Source organism: Brienomyrus brachyistius, chromosome 4 (genome assembly GCF_023856365.1).
Source record: "Brienomyrus brachyistius isolate T26 chromosome 4, BBRACH_0.4, whole genome shotgun sequence".
Taxonomy (NCBI): Eukaryota; Metazoa; Chordata; class Actinopteri; order Osteoglossiformes; family Mormyridae; genus Brienomyrus; species Brienomyrus brachyistius.
In genome coordinates, this window is record NC_064536.1 from 37955666 (window position 1) to 37980488 (window position 24823).

Below are 24823 nucleotides of genomic sequence, written 5' to 3' on the forward strand. Positions count from 1 at the left end.
AAATTGGACATTGTAAAGAGATCAGAAAAAGGGTGTGTTTAGACTTACACCAAAACCGGGTAATGTCACCTTCATAGGAATGGAACTGTGTCGTAACCCAAGGACCCCCTGTACTTATTTTTTCAGATGCCTGTACATCATCACACCAGTAGGTGGCAGAAGTGTATCTCTCTCATTAACAGCAAGGATGTTGTTCACTGACCTTGACTGTGAAAAAACTGAACCATCACCTATTTACTCACCATGGTAATTGAATGACCTGAACAAATCAGTGGAGTAACCAACACAAGCTGATGGCAGCAACCAATTTGTAGAATTTAATTCAATATCTGGTTATGTCCAAGTCTGGTTAATCAAGTTTGCCATATTTAATTAATAAATGAGTTAAAACATTTCCAATAAATTAAAAAATAACAAATTCAATAGAGACGCTCCTCTAATTATTAACTTCAGCTTACAAACTTTCAGACATACGAGCGAAGTGCACTGTCTGCAACATCAATTTTGTTTCTCTGCACACCAATTCTGCCAAGTACGACTTCTGGCTGCTACTCCCGCCACACAGCAGCGTAGCGTGCGTACTCCCAGCATCATTGTCCTTTGTACTTTTGTGTTTGTCCTTAAGATGATGTTGAATAACGACTTACGAACATTTCAAGTTACGAACGACTGTTCGGAACGTAACTCATTCGTAATTAAAGGAGCGTCTGTACTAAATCTTCCAGTTTATGAATCTTTCCTTGTGGCTGTTTTCTGTTCTGTGCTCAGCATTTCAGGAACAAACACGCCTATCACTTAATTCCAGCATACACAGTATCCTGTTCATCCTCTGCTCTCTTTTGGACTCGCTTCATGGATGATTTAAACTTCACTGATACATACTGGACCTCATGAGATTCTCCCTGTAAAGAAAAGAAGAAGTTATATTTTCAAAATAGGATAAATTAAAACAAAAAATCAGTCAATGGAAAACATCCAGTGAAGCGTATTTGGTTATAGATAAGAAGAGAGACGATTCCGCTGTGGTCTGAAGGCCACAGAAAGCCCTGTCAGTGACAGTACCTGATCGTGTTGGCTGGTCCTGCTTCCCCTCTGCTGTGAGTCAGAGCTCTTCCTCAGCGGCGCTGAAACAGTTAAGAGTGACGTCATTCACAGAGTGCACAGGGTGCTCTACCAGCCCTGCTGATAAGGGCTGCTGCTCTCACACTGTCTCACTGCACCTTGCATGCTGGACACACTTGTGTTACAAAGAGACTGGCTGCAGGTTTGAGGTTTTATAACAAGAAATACAATAAAACAATGGTCAGACATAAAGATTTCCAGCCACAGCTGATGTATGCCTGAATATTTAAGCTACTAATATTTTATATAAAGATTGACACTAAGGCAGCTGGTACTGGGTGTAACTTTGGCACTTTCACTGCTCAGCAGTCCTGGAGGTGTGACCCACTGAGCCCCACTGGCCTTTAGCTAAGGAAGAAAGTCAGAGTTACACTGTATCACAGTGTATTAACACACAGCCCACAGGAAGTGTATAGTGTCTGTACCTGACAGACTGCACATCTGCTACGGCCCAGTCTGGGGCTGAATGAGAAACGAAAGGACCAAACAGACAGGGAACATAAAACACAGTGACATCATACATGTCTGACCTTGATTATAACACAAATAGCAGCAGAGTAATGAGATGGTAGCAATGAGAAGGGCGACACAAGGCAGGAGAATCCAAGGCAGGAGGTCAGGGTTACAGGGCCCAGGGTTCAGGGTCTCGGGCTGAGGGGTCGGGCACTGGAGAGGGTGGGCAGTAGACTGGCCTCCAGGAGGGTCTGTAAACATCACAGTATAAACATCATCACTTTAAGGTTGATAACATGTGATCTCTGTTATGAATAGCTTCTAGTTCACATCAAAACCTTCCTTTTGAAACTACTACATAATTAATAAATGTACAAATTCATTGTTACGAGGCGCAGTCTATGGAGTTGGGGAGTAACAGAATACATGTGTGGGTGGATGTGTGATGTGGGGGGGCAGAACAAACATTGGTGCACAAAACAGGTCGTGCTGTATAAACAGAGTGTGTATTTACAAGATTGCTCACCAGTGTAGGTACAGACTTCAAGGGTGACCCAAGACAACATGACAAACAAAACAATCTACCACACAAAATCCCAAACTAACTCACCTATAAAAGAAAACTGAAACAAAAGGCAATCACTCTCACTATTTCTCTATCCAAATATACAAATAAATCGAACAATGAAAACAGCACTCACTCTTGACACCATACACGATACAGACTCGGTATGTCAAAACCACGGGTTCAGCTTTCTGGTAGTCAGGAGCACAGGCAAAATGGTTGGTGCTCAGGAAAGGCAAATACAGAGAACAGGTGACCAAAAATCAGGGGACAAAACAAAACATGATAAACCAGGAAACAGACCTGGGGGGTATTTTCCGTACGTCACATAAATCATCCGAGATCAGACGCCTCGTCTTGGATGAGTTAATGCTGGTGAAACTAATCCGGGATAAGTTGGTTTTTCAAAGGCAGCTGTGTAGTAGATTAGTCTAGCTGGATCCATTCACCCGAGGCGATTGTGCGCACTTACACTGCTTAAAAATCCCATATATATCAAATCTAGAAAACTTGATCGGCAAGTCTCTCATTGACTTCCACAAAATGTAAAAAAACAGGCTCCCTTTTTCACGCAATCCGGGCAGGACCTTTTATTATTATTATTATTATTATTATTATTATTATACGGTTTTCCCCCCACAGTCCAAAGTCATGCTGAGGCTAATTGGAGTTGCTAAATTGCCCGTAGGTGTGCGTGCGTGAGTGAATGGTGTGTGAGTGTGCCCTGCGACGGGCTGGCCCCTGTTAGAGTGTATCTGTGTATTTTATCATATTATTATCCTCCTATATGTGTACGTGCAACCCTTAACAACTAACCCATGGCCCAGAAAGGGTTGCAGACAAAATGTCCTCACAGGGGCCTACCAGATTGTGAAACAGGAATAAGAGACCTTGAGAAAGGAAACAGATTCTGTCAACATAGCAGGGGGCCCACCTTGAGATATGTAATGCTTTGTATTAACCCTGTTTCACGGAGGCCTCACACAGCATTTGACTAGTTTAAAGACAAGACCCATGCAACCCCTCCCCTACCCTATAAATAAAGAAGCCAAGGGACTGTCCTGGGTGACACTCAACAGAGGCGCAGATACTGTCTGTTGCACCTGAAGTGGGCACCCTTGCGCAAGTAAAACAGAAAGACGTGTGCTGTCTGGTTATTCCTGGGTCCTAAAAGTGGAAGTGTGTGAGTGGTAAGCTGCGGCGCTTCCTCACACAGGAGATTGTAGGAGTGAAAGCTACGGCGCTTTCTCCTAACAGCCCCCCATCCAGGGTTGTTCCCTGCCTCGTGCCCATAGCTTCCGGGATAGGCTCCGGACCTCCCACAACCCAGTAGGATATGCGGTTTGGAAAATGGATGGATGGATATTGCCTGTAATGGCATAAAACGCCTCTTTAATTGCCTGCACTCGCAGGTGTCCGGGAAAAACAATGAAAACCTGAAGGAAATATTTCAGGCCCGAACAGATTTGGCAAATTGCCTGGCAAACTGCACTCTTTGATATATTTTATACATCACATACAGTAAATAAAAAAACTGCCGCTTCCAAAATATCTCAAGGCAATGCACATTGTCTGTGTGGCTGTGAGAGCCTGACTTCACCTAGTTGGACTCCTACTATACGGAGCCAATAAATCTTTAAGATTTAATATTCCATCTCGGCTGAAGAGGTATCTTTTGAAAACAAAATAATCCAGCAATAATAAAGGATCTTTCCGATTGCACAAAACCCTCTCAATTTCAAATTCTATTTTTATTACTTGTGCACCGATTGCAATTGTTCGCTCATCCTTGAATGGCGAGGCCATGACTGAATGGATTTCCATGCACGGACACTGATTAAGTGTGTGAGCTAATCCTTGTTCATATAGAACAAACCTGTGGCCCGTACTGCCTTATCGGTGTAACTTGTCGGATTTAAGGTACCGCAGTTTAAACTTCATAGGACTTCATATTTGTTCACTTACATTTTGCCCAGACTAACTTAAATCCGACAAGTTACGCCAGTTAAGCCAGTAACCCCGCTTCGTAGTACAGGCCACCGATCGCAATTAAAGCTTGTGTCACTTCATTTTTCCATACATCCTGTCCTGCCCCGAACGTCAGCTCCTCCCATGTGTCACGCCCCCTCATTAACCTCGTGTGGATTCCTCCTGTTTACCAGCAGTTTCTTGTTGTCATTAGAAATAGGTATTTAAGTCTGCGTTAGCTATGTTTTCCCCAGTCCGGTCATTGAAGTCTAACGTCCATCTTGTTATGATCCTTGGTGTTTTCTTAATAAACCCTCGTTCGCCGACTCTCCGTCTTCCTGCTCCTGCTTCCCTGGTCCGATCCAGAACATCTGTGACGTAATAAGTAAACTGGAAAAAGCCCAATAACTAACAAGCTGAATGGAGGCATATTGCCACCTATTGTAGCAGAGTCAAACATACTTTGGTCAATAAATTGATTCCCCTCCCGTGCATGTATACTGGGACAAGGACAGTAGCCCGATTGAATGGCATAGTCAGGCTATAACTGCAGCTCAGCTTAGCTGTGCATGTTAATGTACTGACTGTTAGCTGTTATCGCCAACCGGAACAACTTAGCAGTGATGGGTTACTCTTCTTTGGCCAGCCCTTCAGTGTAATGTCATACACCCTGGACAAGGTAGGGTCACAACCTGTCTGAATCGCAGATACTTCACTGGCAATGGATCAATCGTAAGTAATTCTCATCTCATGAAGCACGTCTCATCATCACATGCTTCTACAAAACTAGTGACCAAGAATGCCGGTGTTGATAGTAGCACAAACCAGGTCCAGCAAACATGAGCTCCACTAACAAAGAAGGAGACGGAGACACGCCATCCAAGCAGTCCAAGCTTGATTTTTCCGCTCCCTGAAAACGTGTGACACAGACTGAACTAAACAGACCAGTTAGCCATGTATGTTGTTGTGAACATGCTGTCGTTATAGATAGTTGAGTCAGATTCCTTCAGAGATCTCATTGGTAAAATATTCCTGTTAGAGGAGGGGTAGTCCCACCATGCAGACACTGAGTATGCTAAAATGAATGTCGAGCTCAAACGCTCATTTTAAAAACATCGGCCGACATTTTCAATTTTTTTGTTAGGTGATTTAACAAAAACAAGTGCGTCATTGTCGTTTCAGAATATGGCTTCCAATTTCCTGCCACACGTCTGGTTTTGTCATAATTTATAATTAAAGTTCAACATAAATTATTACATGACATTAAATAAACTGTTTATCATGTCTTTGCTGGTCACTCAGCACTGCGAAACTGTTTCCGGAATGATTTTCTTTTGTATGAAGCATCAGGATTTTGTCTGTACTAGACAAACTCCAACAATAATCAGCCATCATATTTACACTCCAACATCTTTGGTATCTTCGCTCAATTTCACTACTATCTTGGTGAAATCTGTCACCTTGCTCCTCACTATACAGATTTTCAGGAAAGTAATCAAGGTGCAAGACTAGGAAATGCATCTTAACACTCATTCTACATCCAAGATCTTGAAAACGACATATCATATCCTTGACGTGAACCTCATAGTCAAATAAATTCTTGTTTCCGAGAAATCCATCAATGACTTTACGGAATTCTTCCCAGACTTGCCTCTCCACTGTCACCATTTTGGCTGCAAATACACTGTCCTTCAGCAACCTTCTTATCTGTGGTCCAACAAAGATTCCAACCTTTAATTTAGCATCACTGATTTCTGGAAATTCACTGACTAGGTACTGAAAAGCTTCACTTTCCTTATCCAACGCTTTAACGAAGTTTAAGGTTGGCGTTAGTGGACCAGCAACAGCATACCTGTAACTTTACATAATTGCAAGCTGTCTGTAAACCCTGCTGACTAGTTTGTATAAAAAATGAGTCGTTGACAGGTTACTGGTGATTTTATATGACTGGTATCAGAATGACATTATTAGGTACGCAATGCATTGTCAGGGTTCGCGGTGAGGCGGGTGAAGCGCACGGGCAGGCGAGCGAGTAGGAAGCAGGCAGGGAGCCGCAAGTCGGGGAAAACTGGGGATTTATTAAAGAACGGGACGGGCAGGACAGAACAGCAGCTCGAAGACTCACCAACATCAATGACGGACCAAAAACTGAGGCAAGACGTGGACTGAAATAGGCAAGACAACAGGCTACAGCTGGGTACGATCAGGGAAGCACACGTGGATAATCAGGGGGGCGTGGCACACATGAGGAGCTTACGAGCCGGGTGTGACATGAATTATATATGAAACAGAAAAACCAGACGTGCTGGAGCAAAACTAAATATACTAAAAATGTTTGTTTATGAAGGATATTTGAAAAATGACATTTGATATTATTCACCAAATTTGATCTCGGCTAATGTAATTGAACATGGAGTTGAATTTAAGTTTCTATCGGGGGGGGGGGGGAGGAGGGGGGATCCAAAACCTTTGACATATTCAAACATACAAAAATGTTACGCAATAGTTACTTTACCTTATGGGAAAATTCTGAGAAATAGCCTGTCAAGCATGGGTTATACGTATAGGCAAATATAGCATGGATTTCAAAGTGCATTTTCTTGAAAACGGTACAGTAGATGTTAATCAAATTTTGTCTGAAAATAACTTAGGATCTTGCCTGTCAGAAAGTATAAGACTTGTTTATCTAGTTTACTTTCCTAAATGCTAGCTAATATAATGTCTATGCATACACCACATATTTAAAGCTCGTATAGCTTGACCGGCCATCTGACCAAAGTTGACAACCCTGATTTCATGTCAAAAACAGTAATCACTGACTAATTAGTAGCATAAGAAGAACCGTTTTTTACAATAGGCAGTTGACTAGTCATTGTCCTGCCCTGGCTGTTCCCCTGAACACTGTGCGGACCAGGTTGAGTAACTGTAGCTACATCAGCGATTCTACAAGGATCGGCAGGTAGTCTGTGACTCCTTGTGTTAATCCATTCATATTCGCCAATTTATTGTTGCATATTACATGCAGGCTACCCAGTGTGTCTCTGATCTGAACTATCAGGCACAGTGTTATTCTGGGGAAAATGGCATGGGAACATAGCGTACAAATGGAGAGAATCAGCGCCGAGATCTTTCATTGGCTTGGCTTAAAAATATAAAACGTGTAATGAAAAGAATAGTGACACTAATGAGTACATACAACAGTAAAAGTATTAGCCCAGGAGTTATTTGTATATTTATTACATTTAAATACAAGTTAATTGTAATTAAACGTGTCTGCAAAATCAAAGCCAGTGCTATACTTTCTGGGCACAGCAAGGTACTACCCCCCTCCCCCATGGGTGCTCCTCTCCTGACTCAGCCAAAGACTAAAGACATTTTGGGACTTGGCAAAAGACTAAATGTATTTTGTGGTGCCTTTCGTGAAACAGCAAAAGACAATATCCATTTTCCAATTCCACAAAATCAGTTTCATCCACAAAATGACTGTGCATCATTCACGAAATGCATTTCGACCACAAAATGTCTTTCTTCTGTTGACGAAATGCAAAGTGCTGATATCAATTCTGTGAACAAAATGAAACATTCCTTTTTGATTTCTGTGCATGAAAGAAAGTGAAGTCTTTTTGCTCTTGTGGACAGAATACTGTAAGGAATTACTTGATTTCCTCATTAAATGATGCTTTTTGTGGCTGAGAATGTATTTTACACGAAAATGAGGGCTTGACACTTGGTGCCCCATAGTTGCACATTTACCATAATTTGCCGTTGAATTGAATTAAATTAAATTACCTGTGAATTTCAGCTTTGTACAGTTTCCAAACTTTAGATCACTGCTTTGGATGCAGCAATAGATCAGCAGATCTGCCTCAGTGATGTTCTTCAGCTGCAGACTGTGTGTGTTAGAGTCAGAAACAGGAACCAGCCTCCCTCTGTATTCATCTCTGATGTTATCAAGATTCATATCAAATCCAGAGCTGAACCTCAGGTCCATGACTCTGACTGGTATGTGGTCTGACTGCAGGGAAAACCAGGAAAGCTCTGTCTTTACAGGGATCCCACAAGGCAGAGTGGCTGCTCCTCCAGGCTGGACCTCTATCACCGTCGGCTCCTCAGCCTGGGTCACTAGAGCAGCACTGCAACCTGGAGACACAGAAAACAGAGTAAATATGATATTAATAAAAGCTGAATTAAGCTATAAAGTGTTGAGGTAATAATAAACAGGCTTCATTCAGGCTGCATTAAGATATTTAAAATAGTGCCCTGCATCACCTGGGACATTCTTACCCTGAATCTGCAACCGCTAAAATCAAGAAAACCAGTTTGAACTGTTTGTCATTACAAAGCAAATGGTTCACATGTTTAGTAAGAAGCTGTTTGTAAATGGACAATATGCTCTAAGATTATTTCTGTCTCACATCACATCTGTTTATAAATTCTTACAAGTCTTCTAGATTGTGTGAAAGGCTTTGTACCACATAAAACAACAGTAAGTAAGACACTTCCTTCAAAACATTAACTTTTGTTGTTGCGTTTTATTGAAATTAAGATAATAGTCAGCATCTCTGTATTCAAACAGTCACGTTATTCTCAGTATCACAGCCTCGGCTCTATGGCGTCATTTCTTCAGGTTACATCATTAACGACTAATAATCATTACTGACATTATTATCAGCATTTTCAGTTTAATTTTGATTGTATTTTTTGTAATAATATTGCAGTCACGTTTGATATATTTAATATGAACATAAACATCGATCAGAGACATATCTGGAAATACTAAACACTATAAACATTAAAATATCAAAAACACCATGAAATGTTAAATCGTTCATACTTACAAAGGAATGCGAGACTGAAAAACATTTTAAAGCAGATTTAAGTATTAGGAAGCTATCTTCATTCAAATACAAGGCTGAATTTGTTAAGTACTAAGTTGAGAGTCAGATCACAAAAGGAAATATAGATACTGAAGCCTGTTAGCCAAAAGCGTGAAGTAAACAACATCTCACACTCACAGCTCTGCTCTGTTATAACCCGGATATTATAGCAGGAGCAGTTTGTACCAAATTACCTGCTGGTCCTTTAATGCTGGACTCTGTTCACCACAGAGATTCACACTAAATATAGAAATAAACAGCAGATCACAGAGAAAGTGAGTGAACACAGCACAGCACTGACAGTTTAGCAAAACACAAGAGCTGCTAACTTAAGCTCACTGAACACAATCTGTGTGGGTCCAGTGCACTCCCTCGTACCCGTGTTTGTGGGGTTCTGGGGGGTGGGCTGGTCCAGTGGGCTGTGGATACAGGGAGGTTTGTGCCTGAAAAAGTTCTGGTCTGTTTAAATGAGATGAAAGAGTATAATGCAGATTGCAGCTCTGTTCATTCTACAGACAGCATAGTGTGGGACTCATCTGCACCTCATCTGACATGGCAACAGCAACTCCAAGAATTCAGCATCAAAGGTGCAGATGTGGTTCAAAGAAAGTAACATCCTATGCAGGCTTAAAGAATACACAAAGGCTTGAAAAAGTGCTTGGGATCAGAGCAACAGGTTATATATGTATATAGGTGAAGTGTAAGTTATTACCCCCCCCCCCCACTGCCATTGTGATCTGTCTTCTGTGGTGTTGTGTTTTATGTTGCACTTATGGTTACGGAGAATGATATTTCGTCTCACTGTATACTTATTGTGTATTGTTGGGATGACAATAAAGCTCTACTTATTTACTTACTTACTTCATTCTACAGACAGCATAGTGTGGGGCTCATCTGCATGTTTGGGTAAGATCCACACCTGCTACGGTCTCTGATGTAAGATCTCTGATAATCACCAGCTTCTCTAAATCAATCACGGGCTTCTCTAAATAAGGAAACTCCACCTCTGGCCCTCTGGAGCTGCTTAGAAACTAACCAGGGCCTTTTAAATCATCTGCTTACTGATTTAGGAGCAAACTGTGGCCTGTGTCTCTGGTGCACTGTCAGGTCTCTCTGTGACTGAGGTTAATAACGGCTGATGGAAAGTCTTTCACAAGCTGGTGGGTTTCAACAGCTTCACCCTGAACGTCTGCAGGGTGCGGTTGTGAATCTTGTTTCCATGGTGACGATGGGGCCACAGGCCTCTGGGTCAAAGCTACACTAAAATGTCTGCTCTCTCCTCTGTAGCTGTAATAAAACACACAGGATCTTCACATGAATCCCAGAGAGGAGCTGATTTGTGTCAGCAGGACACCAGTAAAGCTCTCTGAGAAGGACTTTACCTAATTTCTGGAATGTTTAAAGAGGGAGAGAAAATGTGCTCAGTCATGGTGAGTCTGTCCCAGGAAGCTCAGAATGGGAGGTGATACTAATTATGACTGTGACCAAAACATTATCATAACGCATCTAGAGGTTTTCCGGTTCAATTAGTAATTGTTATGCATCCACTGAAACTAATTTAAAAGTCTTTAAACTACACATACACTGAAATGGAGCTCCATTGTACATTGACATAAACATTAGTCACTCTTATTGATCCAAAACTTTAAAACTGTGAAAGATCAAGTCTGAATCTTTCTAGACCACAGACATTTTGCTCTTCTTTATTGTAAATTCAGGGTACAGACACTGATTTGTCTGGAATGATTCTGCTAAACAGTGTGTAGCTAATGTGTCGGGGAACATTGACATATGCAGAATTATATATGTAAATGTAGTGTGTAATGTAGTTTATAAGGAGGTACAGCACTGAGAACACTAATGAAACTGAATGTTTAAAGTAAGAAAGTCAAGCAAGCAGGCTGAATGTGCCATGAACACTGTTTCGTATACAGAGACACAGCATGCGTGTTCATCCTGCTGTGCTTCTCTGGAGACACAAAACTGCCTCCCTGTGCTGCTGACCGGCTGAATGCTGAGGGACCGGCTTCAGTTCCCTCTACGGGACCCCAGGCGTGGTTCAGTTTGCTTGGGGCTGATGTCTCTCTGTCTCCCTCTGTCTCTCTCTGTCTCTCTCTGTCTATGTCTCTTTCTGTCTGATGTTCCATCAGTGTGTTGAATCTGCCTCTTGAGGACCACAGAAGTCTGTTAATTGTTTTCAGAGCCACTTCTGCTACATTCTTCAGAAAAGTCAAACAGCAGCAGTCTAAAGGTAAAAATACTACCCCCCACGACAATGACCCCCCCCCCCCCCTCCAACAAGGAGGGTGCAGCATCTACAGGCTGTTTGTACCAGTGCACAGGAAGTCAGGCTCCTTTCTAAGGTTCTAGGCCCAGATTCCCCCACCGCTCGGCATTCTGGGAGAAGCTGCATTTCAGATGCACCACTGAGGTCAGTGTTGCCCCTGTGTCTGGCTCGAGAAGCTGCTGCTTACACAGCTTTAACAAATAAACATCAAAGCAAAACACAATCAGGGAGGTTGTATAATGTAATATATACTAGGCTTCTAGCTTAAGCTTTTTGCCCCCACGTGGTTTTCACACATCGTGATGCCGTGAGTAACAGCATACAAGGAGGAACGCAGAAACATCACACATTAGCAAAACTGGTGCAGAAAGATGCTGGGCATTCCAGCAACATTTTAACAGCATTTCCAACGTCAGTGTGCAAACTCAGCTCTCCCCAGTAGTCATGCGCTTTGAGCTCCTGTTTCACATTCAGGAGACGCAAAGTCATTTACTTTGTTTATTTAGCAAATGCATTAATCCAAAGCAAAATGTATTTGCAGTTAGTGTTAAGGGCCCTGCTCAGGGGCCCATGGTGACATCACTGTGCCGAGGGACTTTCTGATGACAGGTGCAGCGTCCAAACCCACCGAGCCACTGCAGGCTGCTGAAGCATGAACCTGAGAATCATAAATAAACATGAAGGACCTGAGCCGCCCTGGGGGAACAGAGTCTGACTTTGGGCTTCAGATTCCCTCCTCCCCAACACGGCCCGGTTCTTATGGAGGGCCGAAGAGGACCTAGCGGCCTTCCACCACTGCCTTATCTTCACCCAGGAGGACGCGTTGGGGGCCCTCTGGCCCTGAAGACAGGGGACCTTCTCTGCATGCAGAGGAACGGATGATGCTTACACCGGAGGCCCTGTTGACGGTGATGACGATGTCTGAGGGGCCTCCCAGTAAGACACTGTGGTAGAAAAATTTCAAATATAACACTTAGAATAAAAGTCGGACCTCTCAGTTTGGTGAGGTAAAGGAAATCTCTTTTATTCTAGCAATTCAGCAAAGCGCTCCCATCACACTCTGGCACTTGGTACCAAGTCACTCGGAGCACAAAGAGCAACCAGTTGATAAACCATAACACCTAATTCCCAATAAGGACTTCTAAATCCTGATTGGTCACGAAACACCAACAAACCGAGCTCAAACGTATAACAAACACAATTCTCCTGCTCTATTGGTTTACCTTGGTGGCAAGGTAAAATCCACCCATCTAGCTCAATTTACCGGAATCTGTCTCGGCTTCTAGACTCTACTTGAGATATGTATACAGATATTGATCATATGACATTGAATCACTATTAATGTTTGGGTGTTCCATTGATTAATGATTAACATATTGTCCAATGACAGCACTTACAGTGCCACCAGAAAGTATTCACACCCCTTCACTTCTTCCACATTTTGTTACGTTACAGACATATTCAAAAGTAGATTTGAGTATAGGTTTCTTTTGCAAAATTACGCAAAATGGTCCATAATTGCAAAGTGAAAACATGTTTTCAGACATTTTATTAAATTTATTAAATAAAAAAATGTAAACATTTAAACATGATAGGTACATAAGTATTCACACCCTTTGCTATGATACTTAAAATTGAGCTCCGGTTCATCCGATTTCCACTGATCATCCTTGCGATGCTTCTGCAATTTGATGGGAGCTCACCTATGGTAAATTCAGCTGATTGAACATGATCTGGAATAGCACACACTTGTCTATATATTCTGTATATAGGGTAAGATGACAGCAACCAAATATAGAGCGATTCTTCAAGAAATCCCACTGCATAGTGCTCTGGAACTCAGATTAGGACGATGATTTATCTTCCAACATGACAATGACCCGAAGCACAAAGCCAAGATAATACAGGAGAGGCTTCAGGAGCAGTCTGTGAATGTCCTTGGATGGCCAGAGCCCGAACTTGAATCCAATCAAACATCTATGGAAAGACCTAAAGACGGCTATCTACCGGCGCTGGCCATCCAACCTGACTGGGCTTGAGAGGATCTGCAGGGGAAAATGGGAGAAAATCCCCAAAAACAGGTGTGCCAAACTTGTAGAAGAAAACCCAAGAAGACCTGAGGCTGTGATTGCAGCAAGAGGGGCTTCAATAAAATATTAAGCCATCGGTATGAATTCTTATGAAACACTGGATTAGCGAGATTTTGGCAATAAAAAAATTGCACATCTTTCTAAAAAGTTGTTTTTGCCTTGACATTATGGGGTACTGTGTGTAGATCTTTGAGGAACAACTATACTCAAATCTATTTCAGAATAAGTCTGTAACATAACAAAATGTGGAAAAAGTGAAGGGGTGTGAATACTTTCTGGTGACACTGTATGAATTGCCATCCAGAGCTACGATCGTATTGAAGATGCTTGATAATCAAAGAGCAAAAGAGTTGGGGTAGACTAGGATAATTATGCTAACTGGGGGTTATTGGACTTCACTGAGCAATCACAGTTATGTTGGAGTAACTGCGCATCATTTTAGCCAGCAGTGGGAGCTTCGGTCGTGTGCATTGGCTGCATTCAGAGGAAAGCATTTCGCTGAAGCGTACGCTGGCCAGTTTATGCCAGTAGCGAAACAGTGGAACATCGAACATATAGTCAGCACACTCATCACTGATAGTGCGCGGAACATGATAGCAGTGGCCAAACAACTGCCATTTGAGTACTTGCCTAGCACTGCACACATCCTCTAATCCTCCATCACAGTGTCTTTGCAGAACATTTTTTTTGACACTGCAGTAGCAAAATGCAGAAAGGTAGCTGGACATTTAACTGTAAACGCAGCCAAATCAACAGCAAATTGTACATGGACAGAAGACCGAGACTCTCACACAGGATATGTCAACAAGATGGAACGTTACCCTGGACATCATAAAGTGAAGGTGGGTTTTGTCAGAAATGTGCCTGCTTTTGTAAGTATTACATTGTGGGGACCAGGGGCCTGTATCATGAAGCTTCATTTCTTGCTTAGCCTGTCGGATTTAAGGTAGTCTGGGCTAAATGAAAGTGAACGAAGGTAATGTCGATTTAAGCTGGGGCACCTTAAATTCTACAAGTTATCTGGCTAAAGAAGAAATCCTGCTTAGTGGTCCAGGCCCCAGATTTCTCTGCCATGTGGAGACTGTTACTTTTTTCCACAAGGGTAACCTCAATTTTATAAAAATCTGTGATCAATCAAAAAGAGTAAAATAGCCAAAAGTTTTATATATTTCTTTCCAGTTATTTATGGTTAAGCCTTGAGCTGGGTAAGAGTTAAGGTTGTCATAGTTAGGATTAGGGTTATGCCCATAGAAATGAATGGAGTGTCCCCACAATGATGAATATTTCTCAGTTTCTCATTAAAAAATGCCGTTTAACTTTAGGTGCATCCCTTGTTGTTCCTCTTGAGAAAGGTTGCTCTTAACACCAAGAATGAGACGCCAAATTGCTGTCATGTCCCTCCGTCCAGCCCTCTCCTGGACCTTGTTAACCCCGTGTGGAATCCTTCCGTTTTGCCAGCTGTTCTACGTTTCCTGCCATTTAGTCTTGTGTATTTCAGTCCGCGTTCAAGTCTGTTTCCCCAGGTCTGTCATTGACGTATGTCCGGTGTGTTTCCCCTAAATAAAGCCCTGTGTGATGGAACACCATCTACCTGACTCTGATTCCCCCATCCCTGCCTGCTCGCCTAACACGGATCACAACAGAATGACCCCACAGAAGGTTTTCAGCATGTCATTTTTGTTTTATTACTAAAGTTTTAGTAACTTGGGCCAGTACTGGGTCACTCGCCTGCTCCACCTGCAGCCTCTGGCGATCGATGGTCTCCTTGCAGCCGATGTTCTGCTGTGTTGTCACCACTGTGGTCATCCACCCTTGGCTGCACTCCTTCAGATGGTGGGTATGACCACAGTTTTCCATCTTACAGGGGCGGCGAGAGAGAGCATCTGCATTTCTGTGGAATCTGGGCCTCAAAATCAAACTCCATCGTAATCAGGCAGATGATGCACTGGAGGATTTGAACCCATGCAGCCCCACCTGCTAATGTTTACAATCACAGAGTGACACTGCTTAGGTTAAGCCAAACCCAAACCTACATAAGTGACACTCACAATCGGAGGGTGACGCAGATGCAGGTCCAGACAACAAACAGGCTACAGTGCTAATGCACATTTTCAGTGTATTTAATATAAAGTGGCATAGCGCCTCCTAGGGGTCTGGAGTAGGAGCAGAACTTGTGTCCATGGGTCAGTGCTCATTGGGGATGGACATCATGATTCTCCATGCTGTGGATTTTTCAGTATGGTCACCTAATAGATTCCTTCAGATTTGTCACTTCACCCATGAGTATGGAAAGTGTTTTTCAATAAAGTGTTATGTTGCTTAATTACTTATAATTATACCATACTTATTTTACATTTCATTATATTTTATGCTAAGCTGTATTAGCCACACTTATTTTTTCAGATGCCTGTATATCATCACACCAGTAGGTGGCGAAAGTGTATCTCTCTCATTAACAGCAATGATCTTGTTCACTGACTTTGACCGTGAAAAAACTGAACCATGAATTGTTTACTCACAGCCTGCACCATGGTCACTGAACGAGCTGAACAAATCAGTGCAGTAACCAACACAAGCCTATCGTGGCAAAAAAGAAAAAGTTTTTATTAAATATCTGGCTAAGTCTGGAAAGTCAATCTTGCCAAATTTAATTAATCAATAACTTAAAAAAAATCCAAAAAATTCAAAAATAACTTCAAATTCAACACTAAGTCTTCCCGTTTATGAATCTTTCCTTCTGGCTGCTTTCTGTTCTGTGCTCAGCATTTCAGGAATAAACACGCCTGTCATTTAATTTCGGTATAGACAGTATCCTATCCATTCATTTTCCAAACCGCTTATCCTACTAGGTTGCAGGGGGTCTGGAGCCTATCCTGGAAGCAATGGGTATGAGACAGGGAACAACCCAGGATGGGGGCCAGCCCATCACAGGGCACACTCACAGACACCATTCACTCTCACATGCACTCCTACGGGCAATTCAGTAACTCCAATCAGCCTCAGCATGTTTTTGGACTGTGGGGGGAATCTGGAGTATGCAGAGGAAGCCCCACGATGACATGGGGAGGACATGCAAACTCCACACACATGTGACCCAGGCAGAGACTCGAACCCGGGTCCCAGAGGTGTGAGGCAACAGTGCTAACCACTGCACCACCATGCCGCCCCAGTACCCTACCCATCCTTTATTATTTTTTGGTCTTTTTTGGTATCTGTGATCTATGTTGCCAATGAATTAAAACATCTAAATGATACGCTGTGTGATAGTAACAACACATTAAAAGAATTGGTTGAAAAAGACATGCTATGTTTGGTTACCTGTTTTATATTCTTACTATTACATTCAAAGTAAGTTGTAACGCTGTTCTATTTGGTGGAACATTTGTTGGCTCAGGTTCATCTTGCCTGAACTCTTCAGATACTAGCAAGCCAAGATTTTGTGCCAGATTATGCAACATTTGTCACGCCCAGCTCGTCCGATCCTCGTGTGTGCCACGCCCCCTGATCATCCACGTGTGCTTCCCTGATCATGCCTGCATTTCCTGTTATTTTTGGCTTGTCTTGTGTATTTAGTCCACGTCTGAGTCCGTCTTCCCCAGACTTGTCATTAATGTTAGTTTCTCGCCGTCAGCCCTGTCTCCCCGTTCCCTTAATAAACCCCGATCCTGCCCACCTGCCTCGTCTTTCCCCGCTTCCTGCCTGCCCGTCCACCCGCTAACCTGACAACACGCTACATGCGTGTACAATGCGACACTTTCTGCGGACTGTATAGCGGCACCCCACTGGTCTTGTCCAGGCAGCGCCAGCGGCCTTTAAGCTGCCCTACAGAGAGCTCTGCCACCGCCCGAGCCTGACAAAGGGGGGCATCATTATAATGCTGCTCCTGTTCATTCTGGGGTTTGCGAGCAGCGTGAGAAGCCACGACTTCAGTGGGCACCCACTGTCCCCTAAGGAACTGTCAAATGGTTAAATCAAGCAAAGCTTACAATATTGGGCCAAATTATAAAATGGGGAAAATCTTCTTACCAATCAGCCTGCCATCACGTACCACCCCATTTTCAAGTTTGTGTCCAACATTTCTGTTCCTGAGAATGAACGAATCATGGGTTGAGCCAGGCCATCTAGCCCCAACATTAATGAGACGCATGTTTGAATTGCACATAATTTGTACATTAATAGAGTGAAAGTCCTTTCTATTTACATAAGCAAATTCATTCTCGGAAGGTGCCTTTATAGCAATGTGCGTGCAGTTGATGGCTCCGATTCCATTACATTGAACATCGCTGCAAATTGCGCTTTAATCTTTGCCTGTTCAACCACAGTGTGAACCCAAGAGTGGGAAGGAACAGGTATGGCGCAATTCCTCACCGTCTGCCCTTTGTTGTGCTGACCCCCCGTCCGTTTACTAAACCGAGCAGAAACTTGCATATGCCATGTCTGCAGCTGCCGTGAGAATGTGCGTAGCGGTACGCTAAGTTTCGTTTTTATGTATCTCGACGTGAGCGTGGAAATGGACGTACGTAACATTTTTGTGCGTACGCACCGTTTATACATGAGGTCGCTGCTGAGGTTTATTTTGTTTGTATTTTGCGGCCAGATTTAATAATGGAATATAAACATGTTGCCCGCAGTATAAATAAAATAATAAATTTATCAATTATCAAAATTAATTTATCAATTATCAAAATAATCAATTTCTCATCATTAATTGTATCCACTGGATGTTCTTGGTTGCATAACTCTTCCCAGGATGCATTCATTTTCTTAATTTATTGCCATATACTCAGTCATGTTTGGTTAAGAATCAGCCAGAAGTTATTTCCCTTACTTTGGTTGTTAAGGTCTTTTGTGCCACCGTTAAAGGAACCTTAAGGGATTAAAGTGTAAGACCAAGATAAACTTAAATACTTAAGTGAATATTTTAAGCAAAACTTAAGGTGTTTTGTGCAGCCGGCCCTTGAACTTCAGTGGGAAGACGCCTTAAGTCGGAAGTCACAGTGCTCAACTGGAAAAGGGTGGATTGGGATCATGGATACAAGCAGCAGAAATGAGTTTCCTATGCAGGGTGACTGGGGTCAGTCTTAGAGACAGGGTGAGGAGCTCAGACATTTGGGAGGAGCACTGAGTAGAGCTAATGCTCCTCTGCAGCTGAGGGAGATCTAGACAGATGCCCGGATGCCTTCTGCATGCCTCCTTGGGGGGGTGATTTGGGCATGTCCAACTGGGAGGAGACCCCCGGGGTAGACCCAGAACACACTGCTGGCCTAAGAACACCTTGCTATTCCCCCAGAGGAGCTGGAGGAGGTGGCTGGGGAGAGGGAGGTCTGGGCATCCCTGCTTAGACTGCTGTCCCTGCGACCCGGATGAATGGAGGATAATAGATGGATCCAGTAAAGGTCCAGAAAAAGGCTGAGGGTTTGGGGACATGAACCAGTTCAGCACAATACAGGGTCCATGAAAATGACCATTTATATATAATTATGTGACAGTAATATTCCTGTGATCAGCACTGAATCTTAGAAAAGCCCCAGAATCAAGCAGTTAATGCACATATTCTTATTAGATTTCCTTTATTTTACAAATATGCCTGGTGTCTGATTTAAAAAAAAAAATCTCCCTTGTTGAAATTGTTTTTCTTTACGGTGATTCTGTCTTTACAAGAACATAGTTGAGCTCAGTTTTGTTCTGTAAAAAAGAAAAAGAAAAACAGGTTTAAGTTCATAATTAGTTAAAAGTACTTCAGTCTACGCACATTCATCAGGGTTTATTTTGCTGTATAAACATATCTGATTAAGCAGAGACACTTTCCCGCTGTGGTCTGAAGGCCACAGAAAGCCCTGTCAGTGACAGTACCTGATCGTGTCGGCTGGTCCTGCTTCCCCTCTGCTGTGAGTCAGAGCTCTTCCTCAGCGGCACTGAAACAGTTAAGAGTGACGTCATTCACAGAGTGCTGTACCAGCCCTGCTGATAAGGGCTGCTGCTCTCACACTGTCTCACTGCACCTTGCATGCTGGACACGCTTGTGTTAGGATGAGACTGGCTGCAGGTTTGAGGTATTAAAACAGGAAATACAATATGGTCAGACATAAAGATTTCCAGCCACAGCTGATGTATGCCTGAATATTTAAGGTACTAATATTTTATATAAAGAGTGACACTAAGGCAGCTGATACTGTGTGTAACTTTGGCACTTTAACTGCTCAGCAGTCCTGCAGATGTGACCCACTGAGCCCCACTGGCCTTTAGCTAAGGAAGAAAGTCAGAGTTACACTGTATCACAGTGTATTAACACACAGCCCACAGGAAGTGTATAGTGTCTGTACCTGACAGACTGCACATCTGCTACGGCCCAGTCTTGGGCTGAATGAGACACAAAAGGACCAAACAGACAGGGAACACAAAACACAGTGACATCACACATGTCTGACCTTGGTTATGACACAAATAGCAGCAGAGTGATGAGATGGTAGCAGTGAGAAGGGCGACACAAGGCAGGAGAATCCAAGGCAGGAGGTCAAGGTTATAGGGCCCAGGGTTCAGGGTCTCGGGCTGAGGGGTCGGGCACTGGAGAGGGTGGGGAGTGGACTGGCCTCCAGGAGGGTCTGTAAACATCACAGTATAAACATCATCACTTTAAGGTTGATAACATGTGATCTCTGTTATGAATAGCTTGTAGTTCACGTCAAAACCTTCCTTTTGAAACTACTACATAATTAATAAATGTACAAATTCATTGTTACGAGGCGCAGTCTATGGAGTTGGGGAGTAACAGAATAGATGTGTGGGTGGATGTGTGATGTGGGGGGGGCAGAACAAACATGGTGCACAAAACAGGTCGTACTGTATAAACAGAGTGTGTATTCACAAGATTGCTCACCAGTGTAGGTACAGAATTCAAGGGTGACCCAAGACAACACAACAAACAAAACAATCTACCACACAAAATCCCAAACTAACTCACCTATAAAAGAAAACTGAAACAAAAGACAATGACTCTCACTATTTCTCTATCCAAATATACAAATAAATCGAACAATGAAAACAGCACTCACTCTTGACACCATACACGATACAGACTCGGTATGTCAACACGACGGGTTCAGCTTTCTGGTAGTCAGGAGCACAGGCAAAATGGTCGGTGCACAGGAAAGGCAAATACAGAAAACTGGTGACCAAAAATCAGGGGACAAAACAAAACATGATAAACCAGGAAACAGACCTGGGGGGTATTTTCCGTACGTCACATAAATCATCCGAGATCAGATGCCTCATCTTGGATGAGTTAATGCTGGTGAAACTAATCCGGGATAAGTTGGTTTTTCAAAGGCAGCTGTGTAGTAGATTAGTCTAGCTGGATCCATTATTATTATTATTATTATCATCCAGTTTTCCCCCCACAGTCCAAAGACATGCTGAGGCTAATTGGAGTTGCTAAATTGCCCATAGGTGTGCATGTGTGAGTGACTGGTGTGTGAGTGTGCCCTGCGATGGGTTGGCCCCCGATCTTGGGTTGTTCCCTGCCTCGTGCCCATAGCTTCCGGGATAAGCTCCGGACCCCCCGCGACCCAGTAGGATAAGCGGTTTGGAAAATGGATGGATGGATGGACATACAGTAAACAAAAAAGTGCTGCTCACAAAATATCTCAATGAAATGCACATTGTCTGTGTGGCTGTGAGAGCCTGACTTGGCCTAGTTGGACTTCTACTATACTGTACGGAGCCAAAAAATCTTTAAGATGTAATATTCCATCTCGGCTGAAGAGGTATCTTTCGAAAACAATATCATCCAGCAACAATAAAGGATCTTTCCGATTGCACAAAACCCTCTCAATTTGAAATTCCATTCTTATTATTTGTGCACCGATTCCAATTGTTCGCTCATCCTTGAATGGTGAGGCCATGACTGAATGGATTTCCATGCACGGACACTGATTAAGTGTGTGAGCTGATCATTGTTTACATAGAACAAACCTGTGGCCTGTACTACGAAGCGGGCTTACTGGCTTATCGGGGTAACTTGGCGGATTGGCCTGTACTACGAAGCGGGCTTACTGGCTTATCAGGGTAACTTGTCGGATTGGCCTGTACTACAAAGCGGGGTAACTGGCTTATCGGGGTAACTTTGCAAGTAACTTGATGACGTGTGGTGTAACTTCGCGATTAACTCGTACTACGAAAGGTGGGTAGGTTTTAGTCGAGACATGTTGCTATAGCAATTTACGCTCCGAGCAGTTTTTGTTCTTGGTTAAGTCAACGTTTCCGCATAGCCAGCCCTATATGAGCACCGCCCCTCCCACTACAATTTCTCAGAAGAAAATGCCGGCATTCCTGGATGATCCATACGACTTTAGCAAGCGAATCGTGAGGAGCTCTCTCTGTCAATATGCATGAAATGGAGCAATGGCATATAATCTGCATACATTGTATTAATTAATAACTGTTAGAGGAAAAGTTATTCTGAAAATCCAAGAGGTGTGCATTGTTCCCTGTTGTCCACTGATCAGAGCACACTTCACTAGATGTGCCTGTCTTGTCTAGTTTTAACCCATTCATGTATTGTCCCATTGCACATTATACGGATACATTCAAACAATCAAAAATGTAATAAAAATCGTACATAAAGCAATCTGGGAAAGAAAGGGGTGTACAACAGTGGCCATGAGCCCAAAATGCTAAACCACCATGTCATCACAGCTGAAAGAACCTGTAATATTAGCTAATAACACAATTTGGCACAAATCACGAAATGGTTTGAGGCGCAAAACTAATCAGTGTGCATCAATGTCTGTGTACTGGACATCACAATTCTGTATTTAAAAAAATGCCCCACCTTACTTTCGTTAAAAGTTATTTAAACTAGAAAACTGAATATGGAATATGAGGCTAACTTAATCGTGGTGACCGGTTCCTAGTCGTTTTTTCACTACACATATGCTTCTGTTTTGTCCTGTTGTAAATCATTTGTTTGTTAAACAATGGCTCACCTAGCTTCTATTAAGTGTAATATGATTCAGTTGCAATAACTCCGCTTCGTAGTACAGGCCAATCCGACAAGTTACCCCGATAAGCCATTAACCCCGCTTCGTAGTACAGGCCAATCCGACAAGTTACCCAGATAAGCCAGTAACCCCGCTTCGTAGTACAGGCCAATCCGACAAGTTACCCAGATAAGCCAGTAACCCCGCTTCGTAGTACAGGCCAATCTGACAAGTTACCCAGATAAGCCAGAAACCCCGCTTCGTAGTACAGGCCAATCCGACAAGTTACCCCGATAAGCCAGTAACCCCGCTTTGTAGTACAGGCCAATCCGACAAGTTACCCCGATAAGCCAGAAACCCCGCTTCGTAGTACAGGCCAATCCGACAAGTTACCCCGATAAGCCATTAACCCCGCTTCGTAGTACAGGCCAATCCGACAAGTTACCCAGATAAGCCAGTAACCCCGCTTCGTAGTACAGGCCAATCCGACAAGTTACCCAGATAAGCCAGTAACCCCGCTTCGTAGTACAGGCCAATCTGACAAGTTACCCAGATAAGCCAGAAACCCCGCTTCGTAGTACAGGCCAATCCGACAAGTTACCCCGATAAGCCAGTAACCCCGCTTTGTAGTACAGGCCAATCCGACAAGTTACCCAGATAAGCCAGAAACCCCGCTTCGTAGTACAGGCCGCCGATCGCAATTTAAGCTTGTGTCACTTCATTTTTCCACACATCCTGTCCTGCCCAGATTTTTCTTAATAAACGTTCCCCGACTCTCCGTCTTCCTGCTCCTGCTTCCCTGGTCCGGTTCACGACATCTGTGACGTAATAAGTAAACTGGAAAAAGCCAAGCTGAATGGAAGCATATTGCCACCTATTGTAGCAAAGTCAAACATACTTCAGTCAATAAATCTATTCCCCTCCCATGCATGTATACTTGGAGAAGGACAGTAGCCCGATTGAATGGCATAGTCAGGCTATAACTGTAGCTCAGCTTAGCTGTGCATGTTAATGTACTGTCTGGTAGCTGTTCACGCCAACCGGAACAACTTAGCAGTGATGGGTTACTCTTCTTTGGCCAGCCCTTCAGTGTAATTTCATACACCCTGGACAAGGTAGGGTCACAACCTGTCTCAATCGCAGATACGTCACTGGCAATGGATCAATGGTAAGTAATTCTCATCTCATGAAGCACGTCTCATCATCACACGCTTCTACAAAACTACTGACCAAGAATGCCAGTGTTGATAGTAGCACAAACCCAGGTCCAGCTAACATGAGCTCCACTCTCAAAGAAGGAGACGGAGACACGCCATCCAAGCAGTCTAAGCTTGATTTTTCCGCTCCCTGAAAACGTGTGACACAGACTGAACTAATCAGATCAGTTAGCCATGTATGTTGTTGTGAACATGCTGTCGTTATAGATAGTTGAGTCAGATTCCTTCAGAGATCTCTTTGGTAAAATACCTGTTAGAGGAGGGGTAGTCCCACCATGCAGACAGACGTTTTCCAACATCTTAGACACCGAGTATGCTAAAATGAATGTCGAGCTCATACGCTCATTTTAAAAACACCAGCCGACATTTAAAATTGGTGAAAATAGGTGATTTAACAAAAACAAGTGCGTCATTGTCGTTTCAGAATATGGCTTCCAATTTCCTGTCACACGTCTGGTTTTGTCACAATTTATAATTATAGTTCAACATAAAATATTGCATTACATTAAATAAACTGTTTATCATGTCTTTGCTGGTCACTCAGCACTGCGAAACTGTTTCCGGAATGATTTTCTTTTGTATGAAGCATCAGGATTTTGTCTGTACTGCACAAACTCCAACAATAATCAGCCATCATATTTACACTCCAACATCTTTGGTATCATTGCTTAATTTCACTACTATCTTGGTGAAATCTCTCAACTTGCTCCTCACTATACTCACCCAAATTTTCAGGAAAGTAATCAAGATGCGAGACTAGGAAATGCATCTGGACGCTAATTCTACATCCAAGATCTTGAAAACGACATATCATATCCTTGACGTGAACCTCATAGTCAAATAAGTTCTTGTTTCCGAGAAATCCATCAATGACTTTACGGAATTCTTCCCAGACTTGCCTCTCCACTGTCACCATTTTGGCTGCAAATACACTGTCCTTCAGCAACCTTCTTATCTGTGGTCCAACAAAGATTCCACCTTTTAATTTAGCATTACTGATTTCTGGAAATTCACTGACTAGGTACTGAAAAGCTTCACTTTCCTTATAAACTTCCTTACGAAGTTTAAGGTTGGCGTTAGTGGACCTGCAGCAGCTTACCTGTAACTTTACATAACTGCAAGCTGCCTGTAAACCCTGCTGACTAGTTTGTACAAAAAATTAATCTTTGACAGGTTACTGGTGATTTTATATGACTGGTATCAGAATGACAATATTAGGTACACAATGCATTATATATGAAACAGAAAAACCAGACGTGCTGGAGA

The 24823-nt window shown here is 42.9% G+C and overlaps 2 protein-coding genes across 3 annotated transcripts in view; both read right to left on the reverse strand.

The window, feature by feature from the left end:
• Nucleotides 1-188: 188 nt before the first annotated feature.
• Nucleotides 189-9102, reverse strand: LOC125740876 (uncharacterized). Its single transcript, XM_049012680.1, has 5 exons — nt 8947-9102; nt 7898-8248; nt 1653-1826; nt 1063-1124; nt 189-902 (listed from the first exon to the last, which is right to left on the reverse strand). The coding sequence occupies exons 1-5, from the start codon at nt 8969-8971 to the stop codon at nt 792-794; spliced, it is 723 nt and encodes a 240-aa protein (XP_048868637.1). The 5' UTR covers nt 8972-9102; the 3' UTR covers nt 189-791.
• A 9815-nt stretch (nt 9103-18917) lies between these two features.
• LOC125740872 (uncharacterized) overlaps nt 18918-24823 on the reverse strand; it is a 141385-nt gene continuing 135479 nt past the window's right edge. The window contains exons 3-5 of one of the 2 annotated variants that reach the window (XM_049012674.1): nt 19791-19964; nt 19216-19277; nt 18918-19047 (exon numbers count right to left, since the gene is read on the reverse strand). In XM_049012674.1, coding sequence (XP_048868631.1) covers nt 19000-19047; nt 19216-19277; nt 19791-19964 — 284 coding nt within the window. In that variant the 3' untranslated portion in view covers nt 18918-18999. The remainder of the gene's footprint in view (nt 19048-19215; nt 19278-19790; nt 19965-24823) is intronic. The other variant, XM_049012675.1, reaches the window with a different exon arrangement.